This window comes from Canis aureus, chromosome 34, assembly GCF_053574225.1.
Source record: "Canis aureus isolate CA01 chromosome 34, VMU_Caureus_v.1.0, whole genome shotgun sequence".
Lineage (NCBI taxonomy): Eukaryota > Metazoa > Chordata > Mammalia > Carnivora > Canidae > Canis > Canis aureus.
This window is the reverse complement of record NC_135644.1, coordinates 7,400,115-7,424,245: the sequence shown is the minus strand read 5'-3', so window position 1 is coordinate 7,424,245 and position 24,131 is coordinate 7,400,115. Positions and strand designations below refer to the sequence as shown.

General features: G+C 35.6%; 1 protein-coding gene across 1 annotated transcript in view; it reads left to right on the top strand.

The window, feature by feature from the left end:
- Window positions 1-24,131, top strand: part of LOC144304564 (uncharacterized) — a 334,031-nt gene that overhangs the window by 15,533 nt on the left and 294,367 nt on the right. The window contains exons 3-4 of the mRNA XM_077883065.1: window positions 127-203; window positions 11,222-11,319. Coding sequence (XP_077739191.1) covers window positions 127-203; window positions 11,222-11,319 — 175 coding nt within the window. The remainder of the gene's footprint in view (window positions 1-126; window positions 204-11,221; window positions 11,320-24,131) is intronic.

The following is a 24,131-nucleotide window of genomic DNA, read 5'->3' as shown; positions in this document are numbered from 1 at the left end:
ACTCTCTACTTTCCCCTTTTCAAGCTTGTAGGTAGATGGAGACCACTTTCCTCAGGGAAGGTTAGTGATGGGTCTGGAAATAGAAACCACTTGCCCTAAGAGTTTGCTGGCTTTTGTTTTTTGCAGGCAGGCATCTGGAAGGGAGAATGCTGTTGTGGAGGGGGAAGAGAGGCTCCCATGGTGAGAGAGGGAGAAAGCTGGAGGTAAGTGAGCAATGGTGGGGAACATAGGCCCCATTCAGTGGTCGTGCCTTGTTGTGGGAGGAAAGGTATAAGACGGCAGGATTGCCAGAAGAATGACTGCTGGAGCCCCTAAGGTGGCAGGACCCCAGGTTGGCCAAGATTTCATTGCAAAGTCAAGTACCCATGGGCATCTCTGCAGTGATGGATCAGAGATTGGATGGGGCCTTTATGGAGATTGCTGTGGGTGACACTTCTAGACATTTGCAGGACCCTGGACCCTAGTAAATTTGCATTCGGTTTTTTCTTCTGGATTTGATATCCAGATATCAACATTATCTCTAAAAAGCTTTCAGGAGGTTTCCTGGAAGTATAGGCAGGATTTTAAAATAATTTTTTAATTAAAAATTATTTTTTTATAATGCCAGGTTTCATGAAACCATTATAAAATGTTCACTTTTCACACTCTAAAACTGTCCCTATAAATCTGTTTTTCTAGCTTCCTATAAAAAAAGAGCTTTTTTATTTCAAATAGTTGATATTCTTCACACATGCACACATGTACATTGAATTATACACTCCAAAAATAAAAATAAGACCTTGAGGCAGTAGCTTAAAAAATCACATGCATTTTGAGCAAGTTGAGTGAATATTTAAATAGAAGCATCCTATTAAAAAAAAAAAGAAGCATCCTTATTATTGCTGCTATTTATGAATTCTAAAATTTAATTTTCCTTTAATTTTAAATAAACATACTTTCAGGCTTACAGACAATTTATAAGAATAGGTCAACAAATTTGTATATGCCTTTAAGCAAGATTTCTCACATTCAGCATTTTACACATCTGCTTTATAATTCTCTTTCTTTTTTTCCACATACATAAACATACCCACACACATCTCTTTCTCTGTCTTCGCCACCTCGTGTGTGCATGCGCGTGCCAGTCATTTGAGAGGAAGCTATAAAAATGATGTCTTTACTCTTAAATACTTTGGCATTTATTTTCTAAAAACAAAGATACTCTCATGTAACCAACCATAACAAGATTAGGATCAAGAAATTAACATTCATAAAATACTACCATCTAATCTATGGGCCTTGGGCAACTTTTGCAAATTTACCAAACCTTGATGGCAAAAGGAAGTGCTCGATCACATGTTGCTTGCAGGTGTCTTGTCTCTTTTGTCTTTTTATTTTATTTATTTTTTATTTTTTAAAGAGAATTTTTTTTAAATTTTTATTTATTTATGATAGTCACACACACAGAGAGAGAGAGAGGCAGAGACACAGGCAGAGAGAGAAGCAGGCTCCATGCACCGGAAGCCTGACGTGGGATTTGATCCCGGGTCTCCAGGATCACACCCTGGGCCAAAGGCAGGCACCAAACCGTGGTGCCACCCAGGGATCCCTCTTTTGTCTTTTTAGATCTAGAATAGTTACTCAGGTTTTTTTTTTTTTTTTTTTTTTTTTTGCCTTTTATAATATTGACATTTTTGAAGAGTATGGGCTGATTATTTTGTAGAATGCCCTTCAGTTTGGATTTTCTTATGTTTTCTCATGATTAGATTTAGGTGTTATGTGCATTTTGGTAGGAAAGCCCCAAAAGTGATAATGTGCTTTTTTTTTTCCTCATTGCATCATATTAGGAGGCACATGATGTCAATTTCACTGAGAAAGTCTTATTATGAAATAAATATCAGCTAAACTATGTTTATCTAGTGACAGTGGTTTATGTTATGATAAAATTTTTGTTACATAATCCATAATTTTGGTAACAAACAACTCAGGCACTGATACTTTGAGTAGCACTCTTGGATTGTTCGTTTGTTGATTACATTCCCAGTGACTTTTCTCAACTTATCCCCTTCATGAAACACTTTAATTTTCTCTTTGGGGTTTCTTCTCAACCAACTCCATCCATCTCTTCACCCAACCAGAGGAGCATGTGACCAAGGTCAATGAAGCATTACATTCTCCTGGAGTCAGGATTGTTTCAAGGATGGGATGTTACCAAGGCAGGCTAATGACAGTGAACCTCAAAATTTTTGTCAGGGATATTGGAGTAAGGATGCTATTGCCTTCTGGACAATGTGATAGGAATGTGAAGTCCGGAATTGTTGCAGCCATTGTTAGGCTGGAGGCCAACCTAAGATCAATGGTGGCCAGTGAAGGAGGAGACAATTGAATAAACTAAAGAGAACAAATATGCTATTGACTTTACAGATGTCTAGATTAACTCTGATCTGAACCCTACATATGAACAATTTAGCAGCTATTCTAAACGAAGTTTATACTATCCCCTATTTTTTGATTGTGGAGGATGCTATTGTCAGAAGCCATTGCTATAGACATTTAGTTTCTAAAGCCAGGGATGGTAAATATTTTGTGATGTAAAGAATAGTTGTGAATAATAAAGAATTGTCCTAGTTAAAATACTAATAGCAGTTCCCAGCCGAGAAACACTATTAGTGTTTTAGGTTTGGGTTGGATTTTTTACTTATTTTGAAGTGAAGGTATTCGACTATGCAGGAATATACTCTTCGGGGATTAGGCATCGGTACCTCTGGACATTGTGTTTATAACTAGTGACTATCTTGATGGTCAGGGCTCATTTTGTCCTAGTTATTAAATATTTTGCACATTACCCCAGAATTCTCTGCTCTAGGTCCTGCTATGTTTAGGGTGAACCTTACTACTGAGCTTCAGTAGTTTCAATGAGCTCTTCCCCCAAATCCTAATTGTATTTGCAAAGTCCAAATGAGGAAACTTCTCTCTTGGTTTTCAGAGTTTGTACTCCAACCTGTATTCTTACTGGCTTAACCTCCATCCCCTTGGCTTGGTCTCCTAGACCCTTGGCAGTTCCCTCTTCCCAGAAACCAGAGCCCAGTCACCAACATCATGTCAGTGTTTGGAGGACTCTTTTGATCAGGTGTCCTGATCTCTTAAAAATACACAGAAGACATTGTTGTAGCTATGCCAAACCACTTGCGGAGCTCCCTAGAGTAATGATGCCATCCTTGATTGCTGTGAGCTTGTTAAACTCATCTGGGTACTGAGATTTGGTCTGATGACTGCGTCTCACCAGGAGGCCAAGTCCTGCAGCACGTTTAGAACATCTTGTCTTTCTCCCTCCAGTCTCACACTGCTTCTGTCTTTTGCTCCACCATGTCTCATGCCTCCCAGGTAATGACAGTCTCCTCAGGAAAACTAAGGCTCTCCACCTCTCTGAGCCATCTTATTCTTTGTCAGAGATAAAAGTGGAGAGATTCTTGGGTGGTGACTGATAGTGGTAACATATTAAACTATAAAAGGGAGCTTTAAGGCAATTATCTAGGTAGAGAAATTTATGTTCAAAAAACTAATAGAGGAAAAAGAGGCAAGGTTTACTTTTTTATAGTTAGCAACATTAGCTTCTTATATTGATATTGTTATTGAGGGTTCCTAAATATTTGCTGAAGAGGGATTGCTTTCGGTCTGAAGTATTTTTTAAACATTTTTATTGAGGTATGATTGATAAATGAAGATATAAGATATTTAAAGTATACAGTTTAACGTTTTGATATATGAACTCGCTGTCAGAGGATTTCCCCTCACTGAGTTTATCGGTATATCCATCACCTCACATATTTACCTTTTTTTTTTTTTTTTTGGTGACAGTTAAGTTTTATTCTCATAGCAAATTTCACTTATACAATATAATGTTCTTAAAAAATTTTTTTAATATAGTCTCTACAGCTAACATGGGCCTTGAACTCACAACCTCAAGATCAAGAGTCACAGGCTCTACTGACTCAGCCAGCCATGTGTCCTATAATATAGTGTTATTAACTGTCGTCACCATGTTATACATTAGATTCTGATACCTTACTCATTTCATGATGAAAGGTTTGCACCCTTTGCCATCCTCTACTTATCTCCATTCCTCAGTTTTTGGCAACAACTTTTCTATTCTTTCTACGAGTAAGACTTTAAAAAAAAAAAAAGCCTCCACATAAAAGTGATATGTGTAGTGTTTGTCTTTCTCTGTCTGGCTTATTTTACTTAACTAATGCCTTTCAGGTTCCTGTGTGTGTGTTCCAAGCATCGGGATTCCCTTCTTTTTTTAAGGCTGAATAATATTCCATTATATACAGATGTCACATTTTCTTTATCCATTCACCAATCAGTAGACGCTTAGGTTGCTTCCACACCTTAGCTATTGTAAATGATGCTCTAATATACATGGGAGTAAAGATATCTCCTTGAGATGATTTTGTTTCTTTGTATGACTGGAAGTGGGATTGCAGGATCATATACGGTAGTTCTGTTTTTAATTCTTTGAGGAGCCCCATACTGTTTTTCATAGTGGCTGTTTACACTGCCAACAGTATACAAGCATTCCCTTTTCACCATTTCCTTGTCAGCATTTTTAAAGTCGTCTCTTTTTGATAATAGCTGTTTTTGCACTATTGAATTGTATGTGTTCCTTGTGTATTTTGGATATCAACTTGTTATTGGCTATATGATTTGCAAATATTTTCTCCCATCCTATTCTATTGGATGCCTTTGTTTATTTGTAAGTAGGTTCTGTACCCATCATGGAGCCCAGTGTGGAGATTGAACTCATGACCCTGAGATCAAGACCTCTCATGACCCTGAGATCAAGAGTCAGACACAACTGACTGAGCCACCCAGGCACCCTTACCTTTTATTTTTATTGATGGTTTCTTTTGCTATGCAGAAACTTTTTAGTGTGATGTAGTCCTCCTTGCTTATTTTTGTGTGTTTTTTTTTTTTAACCTTTACTTTTGGTGTGAAATCTGAAAAAGCTTTGCCACATTCAAAGTCAAGTTGCTTACACACCTATATTGTTTTCTAGGAGTTTTATCATTTCATGTCTTACATTTGAGTCCATTTTTGATTTCTGTGTGTGGTGTAAGTTAGAAATCCAGTTTCTTTCATCTGCATGCAGCTATCCAGTTTTCCCAACACCTTTTTATGAAGAGACTATTGTATATTCTTGACCCCTTTCTCGGAAATTAATTGACCATCTGGGGAGTCTATTCTGTTACATTGATCTATGTGTCTGGTTTTGTGCCAGTACCATATTGTGTTGATTACTACGGCTTTGGAATATAGTTTGAAATCAAGAAATGTGATGCCTCCAACAGTATACTTTGTTCTTCTTCCTCAAGGTGCATTGGCTATTCAGAGTCATTTGTGGTTTCATACAAATACAAATTTTAGTGTTGTTTTTTCCATTTCTGTGGAAAATTTCATTGGAATTCTGATATACATTGCATTGGAAGTGTAGATTGCTTTGAATAGTATTGGCATTTTAACAATATCGATTCTTGCATCAATGAACATAGAATATCTTTCCATTTACTTATGACTTCAATTTCATCAATGTTGTATGATGTTCAGTATGCAGAATCTTTTACCTCCATGGTTAAATTTATTCCTAAGTATTTTATTCTTTTTGATGCTATTGTAAATGGGATTAATTTCTCTTTCTGATGATTGATATATAGTTCATATATATATATATGAAACTATTTTTTATATTGATTTTATAGCCTACAACTTTACTAAATTTGTTTATTAATTCTAACAGGCTTTTGGTAAATTATTTAGGATTTTTTAAAAAGATTTTATTTATTTATTCATGAGAGACACAGAGAGAGAGAGGCAGAGACACAGGCAGAGGGAGAAGCAGGCTCCATGCAGGGAGCCTGAAGTGGGAGTTGATCCCTGGACTTCAGGATCATGCCCTGGGCTGAAGGCAGGTGCTAAACCACTGAGCCACCCAGGGATCCCCAGATTTTTTATATGTGGTATTAGGTTGCTGCAAAATAAAAATGATTTAGATATCTTTTTTTCCTTTCTAATTTGGATATCTGTTTTTTTTTTCTTCTAATTACTCTGACTAGAACTTCTAGTATTATATTGAATAAAATTAGTATTCTTGTCTTGTTTCTGATCTAGGAGGAAAAATTTTTAGCATTTCACTGTTGAATATGATATTAGCTGTGGGCTTGTCATTTAGGCCCTTACCATGTTGATTTATGTTTCCTCTATACCCAGTTTATTGAGTGTTGTCATCATGAAAGAATGTTGAATTTTGTCAGATGCTTTTTCTGCATTTATTGAGACGATCATATGATTTTTATCCTTCATTTTGTTAATGTGATGTGTCATATTGATTTGTGGGTGTTCATTCTTGCAACCATGGAATAAATCTCACTTGATTATGGTATATGATCCTTTATATAGTTGAACTCTAATATTTTATTGAAGATTTTTTTCATCTGTTCTTCAGGAATATTAACCTGCAATTTCTTTTCTTGTGGTGGTCTTATCTGGTTTTGATATCGGGGTAATGCTGGCCTTGCAACATGAGTTTGGATATATTCCATACTATTCTATTTTTTGGTAGAGTTTGCAAAGGATTGGCATTAGTATCTCTTTAAATATTTGGTAGAATTCATCAGTGAAGCCATCTGATGCTGGACTTTTCTTTGTTGGGAGTTTTTTGTTTACAAATTCAATCTCTTTACTGGTAACTGGTCTGTTCAAATTTTTTTTCTTCATGATTCAGTCTTGGAAGGTTGTATGTTTCTAGGAATTTATACATTTCTTTTATGTTGTCAAATTAGTTGGTGTATAATTGTTTATAGTAGTCTCTTCTGATACTTTATATGTCTCTGGTATCAATTTTAATGTCACCTCTTTGATTTCTAATTTTATATATTTGAGTTTTTCTTCCTTAGGAGGTTTAGTAAAAGTGTCTATTTTGTTTAACTTTTCAAAAAAGACAGGTCTTAATGTCTTTGACCTTTTCTATTGTCTTTCTAGTCTCTATTTCATTTATTTCTACTTTAAATTTTGTTATTTCTTCTACCAGCTTTGGATTTAGTGTGTTCTTTTTCTAGGTCCATGTGATGTATAGTTAGGTTGTTTGAGATCTTTCTTTTTACTTGATTTATTACTATTTAATAATTTATTTAATAAATTATTTATTATTCTAATTCCCTCTTAGAACTGCTTTTACTGCATTCCATAAGTCTGGGCGTGTTCTTTTTCTATTTTCATTTGTCTCAAGATCATTTTTATTATTTAAGATTTTATTTATTCATGAAGACAGAGAGAGGGGCAGACACACAGGCAGAGGGAGAAGCAGGCTCCCAGCAGGGAGCCTGATGCGGGACTTGATCCCAAGACCCCAGGATCATGACCTGAGCCAAAGACAGATGCTCAACTACTGAGCCACTCAGGTGCCCCTGTCTCAAGATTATTTTATTTTTTTTATTTCTTTGACGTATTGGTTGTTCAGGAACATGTTGTTCAGTCACTTTTGTGACTTTTCCAGTTTTATTATCCATTTCTTGTTTCATACCATTGTGGTTGGAAAATATTTGATATGATTTTAATTTATTAAGACTTGTTTTGTGGCTTACTGTATGATACATTTTGGAGGGGATTACATGTATACTTGAGAAAAATGTGTGTTCTGCTGTTGGTAGAATGTTTTGTATATACTGGTCCAATGTATCCTTTAACTGCTTTATATATGCTCCAATGTATCCTTTAACTCGAATATTACCTTATTAATTTTTTGTCTGAGTGATCTATACATTGTTGAAAGTGGATTATTGAAGTCTCCTGCTATTACTGTTTCTTTCTTTCTTTATATCTGTTAATGTAAGCTTTATATATTTATTTGCTTCTATATTGGTTGTATAAATATTTACAAATATGATATTCTCTTGATGAAATTGATCTCTTTTATCATTAAATAACGATTTTCTTTGTCTCTTGTTATAGTCATTGGTTTAAGTCTGTTTTGTTTGATATAAATATAGCTCCTCTGTCTTCTTTCTTTTGGCTTCCATTTGCATGGAATATCGTTTTCCATCCCTTCAATTTCAGTCTGTGAATGTCCTTAAAGCTGTTGTGTCTCTTTTAGGCAGCATATAGTTGGGTCTGTTTTTTTTTTAAAGATTTTATTTATTCATGAGAGAGAGAGGCAAGACACAGGCAGAGGGAAAAGCAGGCTCCATGCAGGGAACCGGACGTGGGACTCGATCCCAGGTCTCCAGGATCACGCCCTGGACTGAAAGTGGTGCTAAACCGCTGAGCCACCCGGGCTGCCCTGGGTCTGGTTTTTTTTTACATTCGCCTACTGTATATATTTTGATTAGAGAATTTTAGTCCGTTTATATTTAAAGTGATTATTGATAGGTGTGAACTCACTGTTGCTATGTTGTTTTCTGGTTCTTTTGTAAATCCTTTGTTCTTTTTTGTCTCTCTTACTCTCTTTCTTTGTAATTTGATGATCTTCTGTAATACTCTGCTTAGATTTCTTTCTCCTTATTTTTATGTATCTACTATAGCTTTTGCGTTGTAGTTAACATAAGGCTTATATAAATTACAACAGCCTATTTTTATCTGGGAACTTTATTTTGAGTGCATAGAAAAGTGCTATGATTTTTAGTTCCTCCCAACATTCTGTGTTTTTGATATCACAGTTTACATCTTTTTGTTCACATTGCATATCAATTAACAAATTTTTGTAGTTATATTTATTTTTCATACTTTGTCCTTTAACTTTCATACTAGACTTAATAATGACTTACCTACCACCATTACAACATTATTCTTCATTTAACTATATATTTGCCTTTACCACTGAATTTAATCTTTTCATATGTTTTAATGTAACTGATTAGTACCCTTTTTTTTTAGCTTGAAAAAGTCACTTTAACATTTTCTGTAAGACTGGTCCAGTGGTATTAAACTCTGTCAGCTTTTATCTGTCTGGGAAGCTCTATCTCTCAGTTCTGCAGGACAGCTTTGTCAGGTAGGGTATTTTTGCTTGACAGTCTTTGTCCTCCTATTACTTTGACTATATCATCTAACTCCTTCCTGGTCTTTTTGGACTTCTCTTATTTTTTACTCTCTGGGATCCTTTTACTGGTGTCTGTTTCTTTCCTTAGGGGGTTTTTAGCCATTATTTCCTTGAGTAAGCTTTCTGTTTTTGTCTTCTCCTGGGATCCCTATAGTATGAATATCGGCCTATTTGATGGTGTCTCATAAGTTTCTTAAGCTATTTCACTCTCTTTTCATTTCTTTTTCTGTTAATTTCTAGTTAGTTGAGTTCCACTACCCTGTCTTTTGAATTTGTTGATCTATTTTTCTGCTTTATATACTCTGCTTCAAATCCCTTTGTTGAAATTTTCAGATCAGTTATTGTTTTTTTCAGTTCTGTGATTTCTGATTGACACTCCATTTTCTATTTGTCAAAATTTTCACTGAATTGTTCCTCTGACTACAGTGAGCAACTTTATCACCAGTATTTTGAACTCTTTGTCGGGTTAATGACTTATCTTCATTTCATTAAGGTGTGTTTCTGGAGTTTTATCTTGTTTTATTGTTTGATACATATTTCTTTGTTAATTTTCCTAGATTTCATTGGTTTCTGTATGTTATATAAAATAGTCACTTGTTGCACTCTTGTCATAGTATCTCATGTAGGAGATCAACCTTGTTAATCAGCGTGGCCAAGCTCTTGTTTTTTTTTTTTTTCTCAAACCTTTGTGATCGACCAAGATACCTTCTTTGTTTTAGTGGCTCCCAGTGGTTAAGGTGTTCCAAAAGGCAAGATTACAGTTGGCACCAGATGTAGATTGATTAGAAGCTGGAATCTGAGGCAGAAGCTGGGAAAGTATGTACTTTTGTTACAGTGAGGCCCTAGGTATGTATTAAAGTTAGAAGCCTGAGCTCAGTCATGAGCTTTTAAAGTGTACAGCTAGATCCCTTTCAAGCAAAACGTGGAGAGGAGCATTTTTGCCTGCTTCTACTGTGTTGAGCCCTGGAGGGATAGCAAGTTATGATTTCTTGTTTCCTCCCCCTGTGGGACTTGGCGAATGGTAGCCCCACTGGCTTTGAGAGCCACGTGATTTGTGAATCTATCCCTTGAGTGGCAGCTGTAAAAGTTGGAATGCAAACTTGTATAAGCTCCTTCCAGGGAAATCCTGGTGAGTGACTTAGAGCAGGCTGGAGGGAGAAGACAAGGGAGCTATCTATTGCTTTTCCCAGTGTCTGGAGATGATGGCTTCCAGCCACTAGATAGATGCTAAATCAGAATCCTGGCCCTCAGGCGGCAGATTTTAAAGTATGCAAATAAATCCCTTTCAGAAAAAGACTGGAAGATGAGCATTTTTGCCTCCTTCCTTTGTGTTGAGCTCTAGGTTATAGCTGGTTAAGATTTGCTTCGTTATTTGCTGCATCCCTGTGGGACTCATGAATGGAAATTCCACTGGCTGTCAGAGCCAGGCAAAACAGAGACCCATCCCTTGGTCAGCAGCTGCAAAAACTGAGGTATGGATGTGTATGTAAACTTTTCTCAGGGAACACTGGTGACTTGAAGTAGGCTGGAGAGAGAAGATGGGAGAAATATGTGCCAGCTTTCCTAGTCTGTGAGGGAGGATCAGAGCCCTTGATGCCTGCTAAATTACAGGCAACAGCTTTGAAATATGCAGATAAAGCCTTTTCAGGGAATAAAAGGGAGGTGGATATTTTTTGCCTGTTCTTTCTATGCTGTGTTTAGGCTGGGATAGCCAGTTAAGAACTGCTTTTTTGTTTGATACAATCTTGTGGGTCTCATGGAGGAAAGCCCCAGTGGCTTTCAGAACCAGCTGTTTGGGAGTCTGTCTCAAATGTGGGCATCTTAAAAGTTGGAGTGTTAGACTTGGAATCCCAACCCCCTCTTTGCTCCTTGGGAAGAATTTGGCTGTTGGGAGTTCCATTCTGATTATATGGCACTGTACTAAGTGTGGGTTTTATGGCAAAAATGTGTTCAGCCTTTCCTACCCATTTCAATGTATTTTCTCATTTGCCTGATATATGGGAGTAACTCATCTAGTTTCTAAATCTTTTCCACAGGCAGTTGCTCCTTGTATAGCTGTATATTTGGTATATTTATAGGAGGAGCAAAGCTCAGGAGCCTCCTATGTTACCATCTTGATTGATTCTCTGTTTTGATTCTGTTCTCCTGAAGTACTGAAGTCACCATGGTTGGAAACAGGAAGAATGGTGACAGTGAAGTCGGTATACATCAGAGGAACACAGACCCTGGCATCCTTTTCTGCCTCATGAGTAAGTGGACCTACCATAGAAAGGAATCATGGCAAAAAAAAAAAAAAAAAAAAAAAAAGGAATCATGGCAAAAAGGAGGACAGCTGATGGTGAATTATTTAAAAACCTATCAGATACAACAATGAATAATCCAAAAAAAGGAAAACAAGAAAACGACTACATTTACAATATCATCAAAAAGAATAAAATACTTAGGAATAAATCTGACCAAGGAGGTGAAAGATTTGTACAGTGAAAACCACAAAGCACTACTAAAACACATTTAACAGAATACAAATAAGTGGAAAGATCTCATATTCATGGATTGGAAGACTTAATATTGTTAATATGTCCATAGTACAAAGAGTGATGTACAGGTTCAATGCAATCTCAAAATTCCAACAGCATTTTTTAACACCATTTTTTAAAGATTTTATTTATTTATTCATGAGAGATATATATATAGAGAGAAGCAGAGACACAGGCAGAGGGAGAAGCAGGCTCCATGCAGGGAGCCCGACATGGGACTCGATCCCAGGACTCCAGGATCACACCCTGGGCCGAAGGCAGGTGCTAAACCGCTGAGCCACCCAGGGATCCCCCTGAACACCATTTTTTTTAACACCATTTTTTTTTGAAGAAATATAAAAATTTATCCTAAAATTCTTATGGGTTCCCAATGGACTTTGAATAGCCAAAACAATTTTGAGATAAAAAGAAAAAGTTGGAGGACTCCTACTTCTTGATTTTAAAACCTATAACAAAATCACAGATCAAAACAGTGTGGCATTAGTATAAAGACAGTCAACTAGATCAACAAAATAGAGAGCCCAGGAGTAAATCCTTACCTATATAGTCCCATGCTCTTTGACAAGGGTGCCAAGACTACCCAAGTGGAACAGACAGTCTCCTCCACAATTTTATTTTTGGTAAAACCAGGTATATATACATAAGAGTTAAATTGGACCTTTATCTTTTACCAGATACAAAAATTAAACTAGATTAAAGACATAAAGATAAGGCCTAGGTCTATAAAACTCTTAGGAGAAAACAAAAAGGGAAAACTTCATCATGTTGAATTTGGCAATGATTTCTTAGAATATGACACCAAAAACATAGAAAACACAAAAAGGGAAAAATAGGACTACATTAAACTGAAAAACTTAGGTGTCAAGAGGCTCAATCAACAGAGTGAAATGGCAAGTTACAGAATGGGAGAAAATATTTGCAAATTATATATGTGATAAGTGATTGACATATCCAGAATAAATAAAGAACTGCTGCAACACAACAACAAAAATCATATATTCTGATTAAAAATAAGCAAAAGACCTTGAATAGACATTTCTCTAAATAAGAAATACAATGGCCAACAAGCACATGAAAAGATGCTCAACATTAGTAATTGCCTGGAAAATGCAAATCAAAAAAGCAATGACATATATTACCTCATACCCATTAGCATACCTAATAACATTAAAAATACACAGAGAATAATAAATGTTGGTGAGTATGTAGAGAAATTGGAACCCTTGTTACATTATTTATGGGATTGCTATGGAAAACTATGGCAGTTCCTTAGAAGTTAAAAATAGAACTATATCATATGATTAAATAATACTGCTTTTGGATGTATATCCAGAAGAATTGAAAGTAGGAACTCAGAGATATTTGTATATCCATGTTCATAGCAACACTAGTCACAGTTCCTAAGAGTAGAAGCAATCCAGATGTTTATCAACAGATGAGTGGATAAATAAAATGTGGTTTATACATACAATGGAACATTATTCAGCCTTAAAAAGGAAGGAGCTCTTCTTCCATGTTTGCATATGCTACAACATGATGGACCTTGAAGACATTATGCGGAGTGAAATAAGGCAGTCACAAAAGGACAAATACCATATGGTTCTTTTTATGTGAGGGATGTAAAATAATATAATTCATAGAAACAGAAAGAGTGGTGATTATCAGGGGCTGGGGGACATGAGAGCTGTTTAATGGCTATAGTTTCAGATCTGCAAGATGAAAAAGTTCTAGACATCTGTTTCACAATAATATGGATATACTTAAAACTACTGAACTAGAAATTTTAAAATGGTTAAGATGGTGAATGTTTTTCTCTCAACAGCACTGAGGTCTTATTAACCATTCAGATCTAGTAGCATCTGGTAAGATCAGGACAGAATTGGGGTTTAAAAGTGAACAGATATTAAGCATCTAGTAGTTTGAAAGAAGTCACTACATACTCTTTTCACAAACATGTTTTCACAGAACCAGTATGGTACTAGCCACTACCCCAGGACGCCAAAGTGTACTAAAGTGGAAAAGATGCAACAAGAAAAATAGCTATGTTAGAAAGACTTCGATACTTTAGAAAAAGAGTGCAACACTCTATTTCCCCTTTGGCCCCTAAAACATCGAACAGTCTAGATCTACCTATACAGTCCTGCATCAGTTTCTAGAATATTGGACAGGAGGGCAAAAATAAAATGATACTGACCAGTACAGTCTTTGGGTATTTGGGAAGGGGAAGGGGAGAAAGTCAGTTCTCAGAACAAATTAGTCAGCATCAGTTTTGTCAACAGGATCAAGTCACGCGTCCTCTCTCTGGCGCTCCAGTTTGGCAGCCGTCTGTACCTCTTGATTCTCTTTGTTGGCTTCCATTTTGTGGGTCAGCTTTTCTCCCACCATTTACTGAATTTATTCTTTTCTTCTGTTGCTTTTTGAAGCACTTCTTTCTCATGCTTTCATTTCTCAGCAAGCTGCTTCAAGACCTCAGCTTCATGGGACTTGAGTCATTCTTCTGCAGCTTCTAATTTCTTCTGAATTTCCTACAGGGAAAGAATCCTTTTTTGGAAGGAGAATGGGGAGTTCTGGGATGGATTCTTTTGAATGAGGGCTGAGAATCAGCTCAAAAGCTTTTGCCTGAGGCATGTTTCTCCAGTTCTTTCACTGGCATATCAGAAGAAGTCATGACAGCAGACAAGAGACTGGCAGTGCATTCTATGGAATCCACTGGCAAGGAAAACAGCTCAGTCTGAGCCACCTGGCCATGCTCTCCAAGATGGTAAATTTTCTGTTATGTATTTTTATCACAGTTTTAGAAACTTTAAAATATGATGCAGTTTTTCAACTCTGTGTGTAGATTCCTTTTTTAAATATTTTATTTATTCATGAGAGACACAGAGACACAGGCAGAGGGAGAAGCAGGCTCCTTGTAGGGAGCCCGATGTGGGACTCGATCCCAGGACCCTAGGATCATGCCCAGAGCCAAAGGCAGATGCTCAACCACTGAGCCACCTAGGCGTCACTGTGTGTAGATTCTGATGTATTGATTGACTATATGCCACAGTTCATTTCATAAATCATTTTGACCATAAAGACATCTTCAAAATTTTATCTGTTTTCTTCCTCCACTGGTAGGAAGTGTATAGTCTTATTTTGCAGAAGGGAAAATACAAACACAAGCAAACAGATCCCTTTATCTTCCATGTGGTTCATTTCCAGATTACTTTAGAAATTGACTTAACTAAATCAGTCCCCATCTCTTCCTGATTCCAGTTCTTTTCAGCTTAACTTTGAGAGGGTCCCAAGAAGGCGTATGAAAATGTCAGAATCTATCTTCTGCACCTTACGCTGTTAGAAAATTTCTATCACTGTGTGTGTGCCCTTCCATTATAAGTACAGTACAATTCCACAAGTTTATTTGTGAAGGAAAGTGAGGAATAGAAAGAAATGCAGGTTGGAAGGAACAAAATGACATCTGATATTCAGAAACATTTAGAAGGCTTCTCTCAGCTATTCTACTTAACAATTTTTCTTGACCTTACTCAAGTTGCCTTTTGTTTATCCTACAGCTGAAGATAACTTCATCTTTACTTTGTTCCTTCCCTTCCTTTAGTTATTTTGTGCTTTATTTATTCATTCATTAGTTCATTAGACATTTGGTGCCTATAATCATCTTCTGGGTTTTTTAAAGATCTTTGATTCTTCACCACATCCCTGTGACGTAAGGCAGTCTGCAGATGCCTTACCAGAGAGGAAGAAATGACCAGAGTTATTTTAGTCAGAAGCTTGAGGGGCTATTGCCTGCCTATTTATTATCACATATACTCCAGTCATTGCCATATTCTAGAGTCTATACTTGTCAATTTTCATAGGAAGCTATATTGGAACTATTTCATTAGAAATTATAAAAGGTGGGGATCCCTGGATGGCACAGCAGTTTGGCGCCTGCCTTTGGCCCAGGGCACGATCCTGGAGACCCGGGATCGAGTCCCACGTCGGGCTCCCGGTGCATGGAGCCTGCTTCTCCCTCTGCCTGTGTCTCTGCCTCTCTCTCTCTCTGTGTGACTATCATAAATAAATCAAAATTTAAAAAAAAGAAATTATAAAAGGTTAAAGAGTATAAAACAGTCGGGAGAGAGTGTATTTGTAGTCTTCCAGTAGTGTCTGCTTTATCTCTGGTATTTAGATCAAACAGAAAATAAATCTTTTTAGTTATCAATTTCTTGAATGGCCAATGGTGCCATTATGAATATTGCTATTTTAATTGAGATTCCAGAATATTAAGGTAGAAAAGTTTTTTGAATGCCTACTGTTGCTAGGCATAGCCCTTTCCCCCCCCACATAATGTTATGATGTATGCATAATTCATTCTCTTTTATGTGAGTAAGAGATTTGAATTTGGGCAGCTGGCTCAAGACCATCCAACTAGTATATGAAAGACGGGATCCAAACCTAGGAAAATCTGTCTCCAAAGTATCTCTAAGCTTTCTATCTTGATGATCGGCCAAATTTAAAATACTTAATAGCTACAATTTTATCTCAAGAGGAATAATTTTATGTACTATACCAATTTCACTTCAGACATTCATAGTTTGGCATATTTAACCCTTTCTTGAAACAAAGGCACTTTCTTTTAATAAAGACATTTGCATGAAAATGAGCTAATCCATGTTGTAGTGCTTTATCTGTTCAATCCATTTTATAGTCGTTTATTTGTTCATATCTTCCTTATTTCTTATCTGAAAGCATAAACCTTGGTGTGCTGAAAGATGACAATTTGATCAAACCCAGAGGAGAAAGCTGGAGCTGAGAGTCCCTGGAAACCAAAATGTGTTGAGTCAAGAGGAATAGTGTTGAAATTAGTAATGCTTTTTTTTTTTTTTTTTTTACTGACAGCACAGTGTCTGGCATGTGAAAGACATGGAAAAGTAGGGACATTTTAAGAGTGTGTTAGTGTCCAACACTTAACTTTTGGAAATTGTGCTTTACATCATATCAAACACTCTTAAGTGTTCTCACATGTCTCATTAAATGTAACATCTACACAGTGAACAGGTGTAATGTGTTTTTATAGTTTTGTTTTTGAAATTGTGTTTAGTTCTGATTTCTTTTTTTTCTTTTCTTTTCTTTTTTTAGTTCTGATTTCTTCCCCCCCCCCCCCCCAAGTTCTGATTTCTTAAAGAATCATTGTGCTTACTGGAGAATTATTTTGAAATGAGACTATCTAACCTACAAATTGTTCTGGGTCCTTAAATTGTTATTAATATTAAATTTCATGATAAATGAAATAAAACATTTATTTTGTGGACATTTAATTATTTTGTTTTGTGTTTGGAATTAGTAACTTTTGTTACAGTTCAGTGGATTTTAGTATATTCACAGAAAAATATGGTCACAACAGTAGATTTTAGAGCATTTTCATCACCTCAAAAAGAAACCTCACCCACTTTTTAGCTATTACTTTCCCTACTTGTTTTCCTCACTCTCTCTCCAGCCCTGTGCAACCACTAATCTACTTTTTATCTCCATTGATTTGTCAATTCTGGATATTTTCTATAAATGGAATAATATAATATGCAGACTTTTGTTACTGGATTTTCTTAGCATAAGATTTATCTGTGCTGTAGCATGTATCAGTAATCTATTACTTATTGTGGTTGAATAATATTTGCATGGTATGGATATACCACATTTTGTTTATCCATTCGTCAGTTGGACATGGAAGTTATTTCTGCCTCTTGTGTATAGTGAACAGTATTGCTTATATATTTGTGTATAACTACTTTGAATTCTTGTGGTTATATATAAGAAATAGAATTTCTGGATCATGTGGTAACTCTGTTTAAATGTTTGAGGAACTGCTGTTCCAAGTGGCTGCACCGTTTTACATTCTTACCAGCAGTGTATGAGAGTTCTGATTTTTCCACATCCTTGTCAACACTTGTTATTTTCTGGTTTTTGATTCTAATGTTCTAGTAGGTATGAAGTGCTATTTCATGGTTATAATTTATATTTCTCTGGTGACTATGGTGTTGAGCATCTTTTTATATGATTGGTGCCCACTTGTATATTTCCCTTTGAGAAATGTTTATTTAAATATTTCATCTCCTTATTTATTTATTTTTTTTCCTTTTTTTAAAAAAGAATAAAAAAGGCTTATTTGTCTCTCTAGTACTGAGTTGTAAAAGTTCCTTGTATACTTTGGATGCAAGTCACTTATCAGATATATGACTGATTATTTTGTCCCTTTTGTGGGTTGGCTTTTTACCTTCTCAGTGGTATCCTTGGGAGCACAGACATTTCTGATTTTGATGAAAATTCAGTGTATCTATTTTTTCTTTTGTTGCTTGTGCTTTTGATGTCATATCCAAGAATCTTCTCCAAATCTAAGGGGACTTATCATTTGGTTTCTTTTAAGAGTTTTATAGTTTTACAATTATGTTGTTGATCCATTTTGAATTAGTTTTTATATATGGGGTGGGACAAAGGTCCAATGTTTTGCATGTGGCTATTCAGTAACTGCAGCTCCATTTGTTGAGACACTATTAAGTGGTCGTGGCACTGTTGTCAAAAATCAATTAGCCATAGAAAAATGACTAATTAGTCATAATAAATAAAGCTATGACTATTTCTTGACTCTTAATTCTATTCCATTCATCTATATGTTTATTCTTTTGCAATTACTACACAGTTTTGATTACCATTGCATTGTAGTAAGTTTTAAAATCAGGAAGTGTAAGTCCTTCTACTTTGTTCCTGTTTTTCAAACATTTTGTCTGTTCTGGGTCCCATGTAATTATGTATGAATTTTAAAACGAGTCTGTCAGTTTCCACAAAAAAGTCAGCTGAAATTCTCATAAGCATTGTGTTGAATCTGTAGATCAATTTGGGGTGTATTGCCATATTGTCTTCCAACCCATGATCATGGATGTTTTTTCCATTACAATTGATTTTTATATATTGTCTTTCTATTATGAAAACTTGTTGAATTCATTTATTTTAGTTTTAATAGTTTGTCAGTGGATTTCTTAGGATTTCATGTAAGTAATATCATGCCACCTGTGATTGGAGATAGTTTTACTTCTTCTTTACCAATCTGGATGTATTTTATTTATTTTTCTTGCCTAAATTGCCCTGGCTTGAACCTCCAGCACAATGTTGAACAAAAGTGCTGAAATTAAGGCCATTTTTGTCTTGTTGCTGATTTTAGGGGAAGAACATCTGTTCTGTCACCGTTATGTATGATGTTAGCTATGTGTTTTTTGAAAATTATCTTTATCATTTCATTGAGGAAATTTCCTTCTATTATTTGTTTGTCATGTGTCTTTATCATAAAAGTTTTTGGATTTTTGTCAAATGCTTTTCTTGAGTTTATTGAAATAATCATTTGATTTTTATTTTTAATTCTATTGATGTGATGCATTACATTAACTGATTTGTATACATTAAGCTAACCTGGCATTCCTGGGATAAATCCTCTTGGTCATGGTGTATAATTAAAAAAAAAAATTTTACTGGATTCAATTTGCTAGTATTTTGTTGAGGATATTTGCATCCATATTCATAAGAGATATTGGTCCATAGTGGTTTTTTTTTTTCCTTGTGATGTCTGGTTTTGGCATCAGAGTAATACAAGGTGATTAATTAGGAAGTGTTCCCTCCTCATATTTTTTGGAAGAATTTGTGAAGAATTAGTATTAATTCTTTGTTTGGTATAATTCACTAGTGAAGCCATCTGGGCTTGGCTTTCCTTTGTGGATAGGTTTTGGTTAATAATAAATTTTCTTCACTTGTTATAGATCTTTTGGGATTCTCTATTGAGTCAATTCAGGTTTGTGTGTTCCTAGAAATTTGTTATTTCATCCAAATTATATAATTTGTTGGTGTACAGTTGTTCATAGTATTCCTTTATAAAACTTTTTTTCCTATAAGTTTCATTGTAAGATCTTCTATTTTATTTCTAATTCTAGTATTTTGATTTTCACTATTTTTTTTCTTGGTTAATCTGTCCATAGGTTTGTCAAACAAAAAACTAGGCTTTGTTTTTATTGATTTTTCACTATTGTTTTTTGTATTCCCTATTTCACTAATTCTTGCTCTAATTTTTATTAATAAAATAATTCTTATTTGCTTCCTTTAGATTTAATTTGCTCTTCTTTTTCTAGTGTTTTATGGTGGAAGCTTAAGTGTATTATTTAAGATCTATCTTCTTTCTACATATAAGCATTTGCAGATATAAATTTTTCATTAAGCACTACTTTAGATAAATCCCATAAGTTTTGTATGTTGTGTCTTTATTCTCATTCATCTCAAAATATTTTGTTTTCTTGATTTCTTTTGACCCATTGATAATTCAGGAGTGTGTTGTTCAATTTCCACATATTTGTGCATTTTCCTAACCTTTCTGTTATTCTACTTTTATCCCATTTTAATTACAAAACCTACTTTGTATTATTTCTATCCTTTTTAAGTTTTTGAGATTTGTTTTATGGGTACGATACCCATATGATCTATCCTAGAGAACCTTCCTAATGCACTTAAGAAAAATGTATATTCTGTCATTGTTGGATGAAGTATTATATAGATACGTATTAAGTCTACTTGGTTTATAGTGTTGTTCCACTCTTCTATTTGGTTTCTAATCTTCTGCATTGCTGTTCTATCCATTATTAAAAGTTGGATATTGAAGTCCCTATTATTGAAGTCTTTTTCCTTTCATATAATTCAGCTAATAACTCTCTTGTAATCTCTCTTTTTTAAGGCACTCAGATATCACAGGTCAAGATCACTATGCCCTTGGTGCTCAGTGGGAAAATGGTGCAAGCTAGAAGGTCTCCACTGACAAGATCTGAATGTTTTGACAGATATGAATTTATTTTGTCGAGATTATTTGCTCTGAAGCCTCTGATTTCTAATGATTGAGGTTGGAGGCTGAATTCTGGTTGCAAGAGGAAGAGGAAGAGAAAGATTTTTTAGAATTTACCAAATGCTAAAAATAAGGAGAAATTCAATTTATGAACTGGGGGTAGAAAAGACAGACTGGTTTTTTCCTTAGGTATTATGTGTAGAAGTGACAAAACAGAAAGAAATAAGAAATAATTACAGAATAATATAATTTGTTCTTAGCGGGGAAAACTGAGTAATTCACTGAGAAATTGTATTTGCTTCCATTAAACCCACTTACCTTCCAGTCACAATTGCTAAGCTTAGATTCTCAAAAGGTATGGATGGAACTGGAGGGTATTATGCTGAATGAAGTAAGTCAATCAGAGAAGGACAAACATTATATGGTTTCACTCATACGGGGAATATAAAAAATAGGGAAAGGGATTAAAAGCTAAAAGAGAGAAAATGAGTGGGAAATATCAGTGAGGGTGACAAATCATGAGAGACTCCTAACTCTGAGAAATGAACAATGGGTAGTGGAAGCTGAGGTGGGCAGGGGATTGGGGTGACTGAGTGACGGGCACGGAAGGGGTCAGTTAATGGGATGAGCACTGGGTGTTTTACTGTATGTTGGCAAATTGAACTCCAATAAAAGAAATGTACAAAAAATAGCAGAAGAAATCAATAAGACACATTTACCTTTTTTATCCACAGAATAAAGGATGTTTATAAACTAAAAAAAGAAAGAAAGAAAGAAAGAAAGGAAAGAAAGGAAGAAAGAAAGAAGAAAGAAGAAAGAAAGAAAGAAAGAAAGAAAGAAAGAAAGAAAGAAAGAAAGAAAGAAAGAAAGAAAAAACATCACTGGTCAAAGACACTGCATTTATTTTTTTTCTTCCTTTCTTTCATTTCTTTTTTTTTAATTTTATTTTTCTAACAGAGAGAGAAAGGGAGCAAGTACAAACAGGGGGAGCAGCAAAAGGAGAGGAAAAGCAGGCTCCCCACCCTGGAGCCTGATACTCTTTATTTTTAAACAAGGCTTCTATCCTGAATCTTTTTCCGCTTTTCTTCCCTTATGAGTGAGACGTAGTTGCCTCTTTCATGACTATCTCTTGAAATCACCATAAGATCCAGGTCTGGGCATTCAATTGAGGTCCTTTCTCTTTTTGGGATAGTATTCTTGTCCCCTTAGCTAACTATGGTCAGGGGTGTTCCAGAACAAAAGGCTGGATCCCCAGATGTTTTCCAAAGAGAAGAAAAATGCAGGATGTAATGTCATATTTCTATGATTCTTTAATTCCATCCATAAAATGTTCCATCTATTTATACTGAAGAGAGTGAGTTCAAGGCATCATTTCATAGTGGCCTTACTGTGTCCCCCTAACATGGCTAACATGGCATTGTGCCTTGATTCATGACAGAACCCTTGCTTGCAGCATTTGAAGTGGTAAGTGCTGCTGGCGATTGCTTTGTCACTAACTCTTGTAAATGCTTTTGTGGGAAATTACTGTGGATCTTATGAATTTCTTTTTAATATATTAATGTTTAATAATGCAATTATAAGCAATGAGTAGTAATGCTTAACGGACTTTAACTTCTTAAAAATAAACAATTTTTAAGCAAAAAAAAAAAAAAAAGAGTCCAATGAGAGTAGAATATATGACAAGTTAAATTGTGACTAGAAGTTACTGTGAAGTAAAGACTTAATGAGGCCCTAGTTAGGGTGGGCCAGTCAGAGAAGGACACTCCATGGAGTATCTGGCCCACCAGGAGGCATTAAGACGGATTTAAGTGCTGTGGGTTCTTCACAAAGTGACAGAGCAGAGAATAAATGATGTTTGGAGGGAGCCAAAGAAAACTTTTCTTTTTCATAAATTTGCCTACAGCTAATTCTGCCCTGTTGACGTTAAACTGGGCATCACCAATTTCTGGATCTTAAGACATATAAAAGTAAAAATATTATGTATTACCTAATTAATTTTTAAATAACACCATTTATTATTTTGGGACACTTTCTCAGATTGCATCAACCCATGACAGCAAGTAATGGTGGACATTTATCACTTTTAATGATCCAAATGAGCACTCCCTGTACTTCCTATACTGTTGCCCAGAGTTACCCAGAATAAATCCTTGGGAATGCAAAAATTCTATAGAACACTTACTTTGAGTTGCTTGTACGACTTCCTGGTTTCAGACATAAGCCTTCAGAAACCTAGCAATCTGTATAGATAATTTTAATGTCCCAAATGAAGCAATAATTCCAGGAGGGAGCATCCTTTTGGGGATTCTTTTTTTTTTTTTTTTTTTTTTCTTTTGGGGATTCTGATTGCATTCAGAGTTACCAGCAAGGCGCTATTGCTCACGGAGATTAAAAAATAATAATAATAACAAAAGCTCTTTTCCCCGAGCCTCAAACTGTTAGAACAAGTTGTCCCACATGAAGAGGCCCCAAGGAATGAAAGACCAGACCTCTGGGCATGTCTCCAGAGTCCTAATCTACATTAAAACGGAAGGAGTTTATCACAAGAAGTATCTGTGGAAATGTAGTATTATGTGTGTGTTGGAAGAAAGACACAGGAGGAAAGAAAGGAGGGAGCGAATTCCAGATCTTGAATGACTTTAAAGCTTGAACTTTTATTGAGCAAGTTAAATCCTCAATCTCAAAATCTCAAATGCCCTTGGAGTCACTTGGGACTTTGCTTAGAACATCAAGAATGAGACAGGAGAAATCCTCAGCCACCACACCTGCTCATGCTTCATTCTTATTTCCTCATATTCAAGATATGAGGAATTATTTTTCTGCTAGATTAAGGTCTAGAGTAGGTTGAGGCCTGAGCTTCCTTCCATCTGTCACTTTCACCTCATCCCCCTTCTTGGCTTTCTCTCAATGCTACTCTTCCAGGGCCATCCCTCTGGCATGATTTATAATCCCTCTATTTTTCCCTGTGAGAATCAAATGAAAGGAATAAACTTTGATCCCCTTTAAAAATCATTTCCTCTCAGGTCTCTCAGCCCTCCCTTCCCTTCTAACCCTTTCCCCCAATGATAGTAATATTGAAGATTGGAGGATCCCATTTCATGCATTGATCTGCTGAAGGTCTTGTTCTTCTTGAACTTGGATGAGATCAAGGGAGGCCTCTGCAGGTCATGCCTCTATTGCCATAGAAACTGAGAGAAGAAAGTTATTTCAGATATTAACAAAACAGCAGTCTGGTGGTGATACATTTTTTCCTATATTATGCTTTTAGAAAATCATAGTATTCTTATGCTTTACAGATGAGAAAATTGAGTCTCAGCCAGCTTAAGAGACTTGCCTAAGGCCCCAAAATGGCACAACTCAGGCTTCTTTACTGGACTAGTTTTCTTTCCACCACGCCATGGCTACTACTTAACAGTTTATTATATTATTTAATGTCTTATTTATTTGTATAAAAGGTTGTGGCCTAGGGAATTTCCTCACCATAATAATGTATGAATTTAGTCTGATTCAGATTATAAGAATGAAATCTTGGGACCCATTTCCTAGTAGAAAAAAGAGAGGAAGAAAAAAAAATTAGATTATGTATTATATAACAAGGACTATTTATAAATAGAGCCAGTAGATACCCCATGGTTGTTTTATTAAATACAGAGTCAATTTAAAGATTGACAGGCAC